General features: G+C 35.8%; 2 protein-coding genes across 2 annotated transcripts in view; both read left to right on the top strand.

Annotated features, from left to right (window-relative positions):
• lrrc61 (leucine rich repeat containing 61) overlaps window positions 1–2619 on the top strand; it is a 3249-nt gene extending 630 nt beyond the window's left edge. The window contains exons 2-9 of the mRNA XM_037682916.1: window positions 529–624; window positions 698–844; window positions 921–981; window positions 1285–1370; window positions 1449–1514; window positions 1624–1692; window positions 1850–1975; window positions 2223–2619. Coding sequence (XP_037538844.1) covers window positions 529–624; window positions 698–844; window positions 921–981; window positions 1285–1370; window positions 1449–1514; window positions 1624–1692; window positions 1850–1975; window positions 2223–2329 — 758 coding nt within the window. The 3' untranslated portion in view covers window positions 2330–2619. The remainder of the gene's footprint in view (window positions 1–528; window positions 625–697; window positions 845–920; window positions 982–1284; window positions 1371–1448; window positions 1515–1623; window positions 1693–1849; window positions 1976–2222) is intronic.
• A 1000-nt stretch (window positions 2620–3619) lies between these two features.
• On the top strand, window positions 3620–9297 carry idh3a (isocitrate dehydrogenase (NAD(+)) 3 catalytic subunit alpha). The gene is made up of 11 exons (XM_037683678.1): window positions 3620–3646; window positions 4855–4908; window positions 5041–5124; window positions 5291–5405; window positions 5797–5984; window positions 6139–6272; window positions 6367–6469; window positions 6574–6638; window positions 8746–8830; window positions 8986–9138; window positions 9214–9297. Exons 1-11 carry the CDS (start codon window positions 3620–3622, stop codon window positions 9295–9297), a joined length of 1092 nt encoding a protein of 363 aa, XP_037539606.1.
• Window positions 9298–10689: the final 1392 nt, after the last annotated feature.

Raw genomic sequence — 10689 nt, 5'->3', positions numbered from 1 at the left:
ATATATATATATATATATATATATATATATATATATATATATATATAATGTGTGTGTGTGTGTGCATATGTTTTGGTTCTCATTTGTTCCCCACTTAGTACACTTTTTTGTAGTGTTGGAGACCCCAGTCCTAATTTATTTAACTAAGTAAATATGTTAATTAGTTTAACGTCATTGCATCTGGTTAAGAAAGTGAAGACAGTCCATGCATATCTGACACTGCCAAAGGCAATCCCCCCTCCATCAGCTGTTATTCATGCATGCATGCTATTAGAAATAGAAGATTACACACACCAGTGCACACAGCAGCAGCACATCTGTCTGTCTGTGAGCCTCTGTCTGAGGCTGAAGGAGATTATCCGTCAGGAGCACGGCTGCTTCACTTTTCTCTGCTATTAACGGAACAAATTGTGCTTCCAGCATTTTCTCTGCCTTTGCAGCGCTGACTCACAAGTTGAAGTTTTGTGTTTGTGCTGCACGTATAAGATTAGAAGTGCCCGTCCTTTCTTTCCACTCTGATTCTTCCAGATGCAGACTGTGAGAAGGTAACCGCAGTGCTGCTCAAGTTGCGTACTGGAGAATTTGATTTGGAATCTATATTGTTCCTCAAACTGAGAGGTCTTGGTAAGACAAAAACGTTTTTTTACTATTGCCATTATTGTTTATGTTTATTTAGGTTTATGCGGTATGTTTTTAGGTATACATGACCTTGGATGCATTGGAGAATGTATAAATTTGGAGAGGCTGGACCTATCTGGGAATAACATCACACATTTAGCTCCTCTTGCAAGTCTTCGGCTTCTTTCGGTGCTAAATTTATCTGCAAATAAGATCTCCAATTTAGGTAAGTTTTCTTCCTTTCAGTTATCAAGAACTAAATTAGTGAACTTATGAATGAATAAACAGTTTTTATTTTCCAGAGCCTCTTCGCAGCTGTGAAAATTTGCAGAGCCTTAATGTTGCTGGTAATGTCATTTCCAGGTAAGATATATATTTAACTACCAAAGAAATAGAGAGTGTATATGTGTCTTAAATTGTTAATCAATCAATTAATTTTCTTAAAACTACTTAAACGTGATTTAGAGATTATTTAAACTGTGATAAGTTATTTTTCACCAACTTGTTTTATGTTCAATGATGTAGTATGCAGTCAGTCAGTATTTGGCTTTTCAATTTTTTTTTTAACAAGTTTAAAATAATCTTCAACTCAAAGCAGGGAATATCTTGTTCCTAGTTACCAGAGCAGATCTGGTAAATGTGCTTCGCTCCTGTTCTGTTCAACAGTATCGAGAACCTACATTGCCTTGTTTCTCTGAGAAAACTGGAAAATATCCGTCTGAAAGACAACACACACAATTACAGCAACTCCGGTAACTTTAGTATTTTGCATTTCATAAAATAAGGCACTTAAAAAAAAAAGATCTTACAGTGGCTTTTGTTTTCATCAGTGTGCAGGAATTCATCCTACAGAACTGCAGTGCTCGAGATGTTCCCCTGCATCAAAGTGCTAGATGGTAAGATATATTTTTATTTATTTATTTATGAAGACATGAACCATTACCTATGTTAATAATTAAGTCATGTTTAATGCACGGACTGTATCTGATTTGTTTTCAATTACAGGAGAAAGAATTGTTGGGAGAGGAAGTGACTTGTACCAGCTATGCAAAGACATTGATGAAACTATTAAAGGTGTATACACATTTAGTCAAATCAATATTATTGTGATATAAAATACAAAATCCCCCTGACAACTCGTCCACGAGTGAGTCCGTTGTATTCATCCTAATGCGACTCGTGCATTCCATTATTTTTATGCATTCTAACGTTTGTTTCTCTGAATGACCAGCTGGTTCGTACAAGAATGGACAGCTCGTGGAACACCTCGACTGTAAGCCATGGGTGGAAGATAGTTACTGGGAGATAAAGAGGTCAAACAATGCCATTATTGAAGAAGCTTACAAACAGTTTAACGGTGAGGATCAGATGCTTGCTCAGTAATCCAGGTAGATGAATCTAACAAGGTTGAGTCAGGCCCTCTGGATTGGTTCTTCTTTGTTGCTCCAAAATACTTATTCTGACTCAACATTGTTAGGTGAGAGGATCAATTTTACTCTCAGCAAAACATTATCATTCTAGTCAGCTGTTCTGAAATCACTGTGTATGCTTTAGTTTGTACATCTCATCTTATTTATTTGTATTATTTTTTTTTTTTTTTACAGATGTTCTTCATGAATGCAGACTCCTCAACAACAGAGCCACTCACATTATTTCGCAAACAGAAAAATCCATGAGCTTGAAGAAGCAGCCAAAGCAATATGCAATCTAAGTTGGGCTATTTTGGACACTTTAGTGTCTGATATTTTGCAGCTTTATTTATTTATTTGCAATGTAGTAATGCTGAATTACTGTAGCTTTTTTAAGTAACTGTGCTATGTCAAAATGCTTGATAAATGCATTGCCTAACACACTTGCTCTTTGTTGCAGTGTAAGGAATTTGAGGAATTGGTTCTCAGAGATTCCATGTGGGAGGTTTAGAAACCTTCACTCATACTGATCTCCTTCAGTTTGGTTCAAAGATGTCTTAACTTGCACAGTGTGCATTTTAAATACTGTAGCCTGCAATTATGCTTAAAGCCATGCCGCTTTTAAGAGTTTCTACATGCTGATGGTTTTCCTTTTATGATGCCTGACTGGCTCAGAGTACTTGTATCCCATGCTGTTTGTATTATCATAGGTTGTTGTTTTTTATTTAGCAAAAAGTGACTGCCCCTTTCTACTTCCTGTTCCTGTTTTTAGTTTTCTACATTCGCCTTATAATCTAGCTTTTTTTGTTACTTTTTTTGCCATCTTATTTGTAATAAAAATAAAAATCTATGCCTTTTTGTGGCTGTCTATTGTTGTCACTGTTCATTGTTGTCATCATTCTTTGTTGAAATCAGGTCTCTCTTGTAAACGAGTCCTCGAGGCTCAATGGGATTTACCCGTCTAAATAAAGGTTGCTTGAACTTGTTTTGTTACATAAACTTTACTGCGTGTACAAGGACCTTGTGGAAAATCCACCTTGTGGAAAATAAAGCTTTTATAAGCTTGTACATCATTCCTACCTTTTTATGGTTAAAATTCAGATATATTGCTTTGTTTATTCACAGGAGAACAGTACACTTTATTGATTGCTAAAACAGTTTAAAACGCTAAACTCAGCAGATGTAGAGTCCCAGAGAATGCTCTTTGGCCCCACCTGCTGGGTATTACTGCTATTTACAATTAAATGGCTTTTTTAGGCATTGAGCTGAATTAGCCTTTTTTGATGACAATAAAGCCTTATTTAGTGGATCTAGCATTTAATCCATCTTATTCGGTCAGTTAAGACGTCAAGTGAATATTTTAAACCCTGTTGCTTGTATCAAGTAGAATAAAGTGATTTTTGTAAAACGTTATTGGTTTAAAATCGCACTAAATGTAAAATAAGTTGAACATATTGCATGTTATTTGGTCAGTTCTGAAATAAATGGGAGTTAAACAGCTACGTCTAAAAATAATTTTAATTTAAGAGTTTATTTTGAAAAGCGGAAGTCCGCTCAGCACCATCACCTGCGCTTCCGGTACCGGCTAGCGGATGGCAGGGAAAGTGTGGAGGTCAACGGTATGTATGCGCGCATAAAATTCGCGTTATTGAATCGTATAAATGGTATCAAAGGTTTAATGTTTTATATTTAAAAAAAAATACAGAAGTTCGTATTTTTTTACGTACACCTATGTGACATAAATGTAGTCTTAAAAGTGCGATATACCTGAAAGCCACTGTCACAAACTACTCGTCGTTACCATAGCAACCAGACTTGATTGCTATCTAGTTAGCTATTAAGTTAGCATTATGTTACGAATAATAAAGTGTTTACTGTTTTTCCTCTGTTACAGAAAGCGTTAGCTCATAATATAACACTGTAGAAGTGTAATTAAGGAATATATAAACAATTTTAGTTAAAATCCATTTCACTTCAGCTGAATTTAGTCAACTTAGTCAATTCAAAACTACACATGCCTCATATTTTCTATTAGCTATCAGTAAAAAAAAACCCTAAAGGCAGTAACTTTAGGTTTTTTTTCTCACATTTTTCGGGGGCCTTTTAGGGTTGACTTTGTGCTTCCAGGGCCACACCCTACTCCACTGTCAGTGATAACAAGCCACTAATTTGTTGACAGTCGCTTGAAATAAACAAGGCCACAACAGTGTAAGATTTGTGGTGAAATTAAGCAGTTTTTAACATGGTTTCTCCAGTATTATGAAGGACGGAAATTAAATAAATGCATAAACAATTTTAAGGGGGCCAAAACTTAAATACTTGTATTTAATCACATACTGTCCTCCTATGGGTAAGGTCAGTAACGCTGCTTGTTACTACATACATTTAATGAGAAAACTTGTATTCTGTCATGGATCTTACTTTGACAGGTGCCCCCTAAATAACAAAAACACCCTCCTACAATAAAAGCCTTCCCATCAAACTGAACGACTGCTTAAGAATATGTAGTCTTCTAGTACAAGTCTTCTGTAGTATTTATAGATGTAGAAACACTGTTATCAGTGTGCTTTGAGTGCACCATGGCTTTGTTTCTGCACATCTGTGAAAGACTGCTGCAGAGATGGAAAAGCACTCTTCCAAAGTAATACCATGTTTGTTGTTTTGAGGACCACTCCTATTGGAACATAAATGTTTCATCATAGAAATAAAGGTGATCAGTCAAACTTACTTTGCATTGATCAAAACACAAGTACAACAGAACCTATTACTCACTTTATGCTGTCAAAGTGAAATATTTTTGTTGTGAAATCTGTCTCATGTTTGGCAGGTGTTACAGGCACTCAGGGCATTGAAGAATGAAATTCTGCAATCTAGGAGTTTTGTAAGTGGAGTAATTATGTTTCGCCTCAAATATATTCTTGCTCTGGTGTTTAAAACTTGTGGAATAACTTACTACCCACCAATCTAATCATTCTTGTTATTCTTGAATGTAATGCTTGTTTGTGCCTCACAGATGAAAACTGTTTGTTTAATCCCTGGTGATGGAATTGGTCCAGAGATCTCCACGGCGGTCATGAAGATATTTGAAACTGCTAAAGTTAGTTCTGGAAGAGACAAAATAAGAGAGAGGAATTTGTGTTGGTTGCTTCAGCACTGATTCTTGACAAAGTAAACAATAGAAATGCTAGTCCATATTGATTTTTTTAAATAAACAAAGTAGTTGATTATAGATTATACTGCAATGTTCTTTCTTGATAAACTAGGCACCTATTAAGTGGGAGGAGATAAACGTTACACCCCTTCAAGGACCTGGTGGGAGATGGGTGATTCCTCAGGAGGCCAAAGAATCGATGCATAAGAACAAAATTGGCCTAAAAGGTTTGCTTACTCATTTGTTGCAAAGTAGGTTTTTTTTTTTCATATACAAAGGCCTAAATTGTATTTAAGCATTGGACATGATGCATAGTAAGCAATTTTTCTATAAAAAGGTGTGTTCTGACATACCGTCTTTTTTGGACTATAAGGCGCATTTATTTGTATCCTTTAACTTTCTCAAAAATCGACAGATGAGCCTTATAATCAGTTGTTCCTTATGTATTAATTCAGGTTGTGCTCACTGACCTTGAACTGATTTTATGTGGTTATTGTGAATGAGTTGAAAAAAGTTTGACTTATTTGTTTGGTTTCACTTAATGCACCTTATAATCCAGTGCGCCTTATCAAAAAATACGGTATATATATACTGTTTTTTTGTTTTTTTTACCTGCAGGTCCTTTGAAGACACCAATAGGAACTGACCATCCGTGCATGAACCTGCTTCTGGGGAAAACCTTTGGCCTCTATGCTAATGTGCGGCCCTGTGTGTCCATTGAGGGTTACAAAACTGCCTACACGGATGTGAACCTGGTCACCATCAGGGAGAACACAGAGGGAAAATACAGCGGGATCGAACATGTGGTCTGACCATCAACACGTTCATTGTTACAGAGACGCTTTCATTTCAGTGTATTATATGTTACTAAACATTGTGTCTATGTTGAACTATTAGTTTGTATTTAAACATATTTACTGAGTATAATGTTGTAAATTTAAAACCACCCCCTGATTTCAGATTGTTGATGGAGTTGTGCAGAGCATCAAGCTCATCACTGAACAAGCCAGCCAGCGCATCGCAGAGTTCGCCTTTGAATATGCAAAAAGTAATCAGAGGTCCAGCGTTACTGCTGTTCACAAAGCAAACATCATGTATGTTGTGTTCAGAACAGTTTCCTTTAAGCAGAGAGTCTTTTTAAAGATTTCTCCAATTATATGTTTGTTTGATTTTTAACTTGTTTTCAAGGCGAATGTCAGATGGACTTTTCTTGAGAAAATGCAGAGAGGCGGCAGAAAAGCACAGAGACATCAAGTTTACTGAGATGTTTCTGGATACGGTGTGTCTGCATGTAAGTTCCAACAACTTTGAATTTAAAATTTAAAATACTGTGGGTTTCAACAAGACTGCCTGACGAGTGCAACTGACAGCAACGATGTGCACATCCTTTTATAGATGGTCCAAGACCCCACGCAGTTTGATGTACTGGTGATGCCAAACTTGTATGGAGACATCTTGAGGTAATCTTCATCACTGAATCTCTCATAATGTGCTTTGATGGTAAAAAAGTAAGTGCACCTTCTTTCTATTTTGAAGGTTTTGCACAACCTCTCATGAACATCTCATTAATTTCCTTTATTTATACGGATTAGTCACATTGAGACACAATAGTCTCATTTGCAAGAGACGTCTTATACAAAACCATAACAATGCAATACATTAGTATAAAACATGCACATCAATGTAAGCTATAAATTTAATGGCAGTTTGTGAAAACCTAACGTTTCAGCACTTTGTAGAACTTTTAGCAGCAGTAATCTAAATCTAACACATCTGGCTTCATAATAACCTCATCAGTTCATCGTCTCAGTGTGGAGGCATGTTATATATATATTTTTTATTTTTTATTTTATTGTTTTTTTATTACAACATTGAATCAGTTCACTGAGTTTATGTACAGTTCTTTTAAGATTCTGACACATGATTTAACCCGTATTGACGTCCAGACTTTAAAACATTCCAACGCCTTGGATATTCTCTTTTCAGCCATATTGTCGTAGGTTTGCTGCTACACATCATTGTCAGATGACACAGACTGGATGAAGTTTTGAGCTGATGGTCAGACTGACTCACACTCGACTCAAGAACCATTTGATTTTTATAACATTTTATGGTCAACTTACTGCAAGGTGCCCAGGTCTTTTGGCTGCAATAAGCAAAATCTTAAGCCGTCACACCTCACCACAGTTTGTGTGAGGTATTTGTGCCACCTGTTTTTTATTTTATTTTTATGAAACCTCTACTCTTTTGTTCTGTTTGTTCTAAGTATCTGATCCCAGAAGTCACACAAACAGCCAAACTGCTTTACAGAGACGCTTCACTCTTGATTGTGATCATTTAATCAGATGTGTTTGATAATCAGCACATTGCTGCTTCTGTCAGTTCTTATTGTGCATTAAAGACAGGATTAGTTTTTTACACCTCACAATAAAGTTAAATCATGTGGACAGGTTCTCGTACTTGCTAAAGGATGCATGTGCAAGGACCACCCCAGACAATGAAATGAATAATGACAGGTACACAGTTTTTTTTTTTTTCACATATCCCAGAGAACGTATCAAAAATAGATGTCAACAGCCCCGTTGCCTTGAAGTCCAGAATATGTGTAGAAGAGCGAAGCTGTAGTTTGTTTGCAGCGGTTACATGCAGGATCCAGGTCACACAGTTTGTCTTTGGACCAATGCAGACAGTGCACCACCTTGAACTGATAAAAAACAAACTGTCCAGATGACATGATTTAACTTTTTGGTGATTTATTTACCTGGATGATTGAGTCTACTTACCCTTTTAGTTTTTGGTGCACTTTTTCAAGTTTGGGCATTTTGTCTCAGATGTTGTTAAGTAAATTATGGTATAATTTAATATATTGTTCTTCAGCTGATGCAGTATTTTCCTAATTTTAAGTATTTTATGTTACGTCTTGGTGCATAAAAATTGAGAATTTAGGTAAACACTGAAAACATTTTATGACTTTATCGTGATAGCCATATTAAATTTATTATTCATATTTATCAAACTAACCCTCATGAGAGGTGGATGATCTTGCAGTTGTCTCTGTCTGTGTGTGTTTATTTGTTATCTATTAACAAAATATCTCCTGAACTACCAGATGGATTTTAATAAAACTTTCAGAAAATAATGACAGGAAGTACTTACTGTATACAAATGATTAACTTTTGGAATCAGCCCAATTCAATATGACTGCCACAGCTATTCAACCTTACCAAGCACATAAATGCCTGTAGTTCACTCGGTTTTACAGATATGGAGCTGAAATTTGGTGTTGTGGTAGCTGAGAGTCATCCCTAACACATACACTGAGCACTAACAGGTCCTGTGAGTTTATTGTTAAAACTTTGTAGCGCAAAGCAGCAGACGATTCTTTCAAGTAATGCTACTTTCATTTGAGGAAAAGTGTCATATCAGGTAGTGATGATCAGTTAGAACTCAAGCTGATAGTTTGGCAAAATATTTTACAACTGTAAAAATATTAAAACAAAGCCAAAATAAATCAAATAAATGTGAATTATGCTCACAAATAATTCATGTGATGGGATTCCCCTGCAGCGACCTCTGTGCTGGGCTAATTGGAGGTTTGGCAGTGACTCCGAGTGGAAACATTGGTGCTGAAGGCGTGGCCATATTTGAGTCGGTACGTTGTTTTAGTTTAAATTCTTATTCTTCTTTTTCATCTGACATTTATGGCTCACACAATCAAGATATGAGTTGCTCCGATTAACGAAGTGATATTAGGTGAAACTGCTTGAAGTTGTGGGAATTTGACAGACTTACTCTTTCTCCTGCCAGGTTCATGGAACGGCCCCGGACATCGCAGGGAAAGACCTGGCGAACCCTACAGCCCTGCTGCTCAGCGCCGTCATGATGCTGCGACACATGGCTCTGCACGGCCACGCCAACAAGATCGAAACTGCGTGTTTTGACACCATTCGAGACAAAAAGGTATTCCAGTTTTCAAGAAATCACGTTTTAGCGCTATCTGTATTGTGATTTATGTTTCTGCTGTCTTTTATCAAGGTGCTAACCAAAGACTTGGGAGGAAACTCGAAGTGCTCAGAGTTTACTGAAGCCATATGTCAAAAAGTTCAGGACATGGACTAAAATGAGATTATGAGCTCAGAAGTTACCCGTCTATCATATGCACGCTAAATTTACATTTCAGGGTTGTCAAACTTAGTTACAAAAGGCAGACAAAATTACAAATTTATTTCAAAGAAAGGGCCAATTTCAGTCAATACATTAACTCCAGTCTGACCTCTGTCCTTGGTTGTATGGTCCTCAGTAAGAGCTTTATTGTTCTCATTTGAAGTTCTCTGATGCTTTTTCCACACCAAAATCAAAGATTATGCAAAAATTCAACCTAGTTCTTCAATACTTCAAAGTTGCCCAACCGTCATAAAAAGACTGCACTAAATAAAATGTGCTCTGTTTTTAAGTTAAATTAAAAACATTTAAAAAATTACTTGAAAAATCATCTTGGAAACCAGATAAATTGTAAACAAAGGCCAGATTTGGCCCCCGGGCCTTGAGTTTGACACGTGTTTTAGTCAAAACGTCTATTTAAAACTCAAGAGCTGGACTTCCTGTGAGATTCTGGTTGTTTAAGGCTGACTTTAAAAAAATGTGTTATTTGTTTTACCAATCTAAGTATTTATATGTGTCGAGATATTCTGAAAGTATTTGATCTGTGATAAATATCCTCATATCATTTCATGTCTTTAATGTGTTTAAAATACAATTTGTGGGTAAGATAAAATAGTTTGTCAGCGTGATCAGGTTAGTTATAGAAATCAAATTTTGTATTTAAGACACAAAATATAGTAATAAGTAATATAATGACACAATACTGCTTTAAACTAAATAAGATTTATGTCAAACAAAACCTTACATGTTGGTATGTTTTTATTTATTTATACAGTATTTATGTATTTTTTATTTGTTTTTATTTGTGAAAAACTGCTTTTCGTATGTTTTTTTTGGTCCAAATATCATGATTGTATATAGGACTAAGTCCCAGGAAAGGCCAAACTCTGTTTTTTTATTTGTAGCATTTGTTGTTTGTTGTATTTGTTTTTTTATTTATGAAATTAGTGTTTTTGGATTGTGACCACGATGAGAACTCGCTTTTGTTATGTTTTTGTTAGCCAATCTTTAAATGAGTTGTAACCAAATGTGATTGTAGTGCTTAATGAATACCACAAATATGTACATTTACAAAATAAATTCCTATTATGCAAGTTCATAAACAAGATTTAAAAAGAGAATCTACGTTGTGGAGCCTTATCAAAATCACAGGTACATCATCTGCCATTTAAATTATAGTTTTCAAGGATTCTGACAAAATCTTTGCACAGATAAACTGTTTGAAGATTGATGAGATGTAGAAGTTGCGTGTGATTTCACTTTAAATTTCATGAATATAACACTTGTTGGTAAAAGCTCATCAAAACTTCTGTTTCTAGGATTACAGGGAGCAGAAGTAGAAGACCGACA

Source organism: Nematolebias whitei, chromosome 10 (genome assembly GCF_014905685.2).
Source record: "Nematolebias whitei isolate Nwh7 chromosome 10, NemWhi1, whole genome shotgun sequence".
NCBI classification, from domain to species: Eukaryota; Metazoa; Chordata; class Actinopteri; order Cyprinodontiformes; family Rivulidae; genus Nematolebias; species Nematolebias whitei.
This window is presented reverse-complemented; position numbering and strand designations above follow the sequence as displayed.

Coding starts and splice junctions, on each gene's coding strand:
- idh3a (XM_037683678.1), top strand. CDS start 3,620: ATGGCAGGGAAAGTGTGGAGGTCAACG. Junction 5,125..5,290: donor AGATATTTGAAACTGCTAAA/GTTAGTTCTGGA, acceptor TTGATAAACTAG/GCACCTATTAAGTGGGAGGA. Junction 6,639..8,745: donor TTGTATGGAGACATCTTGAG/GTAATCTTCATC, acceptor ATTCCCCTGCAG/CGACCTCTGTGCTGGGCTAA.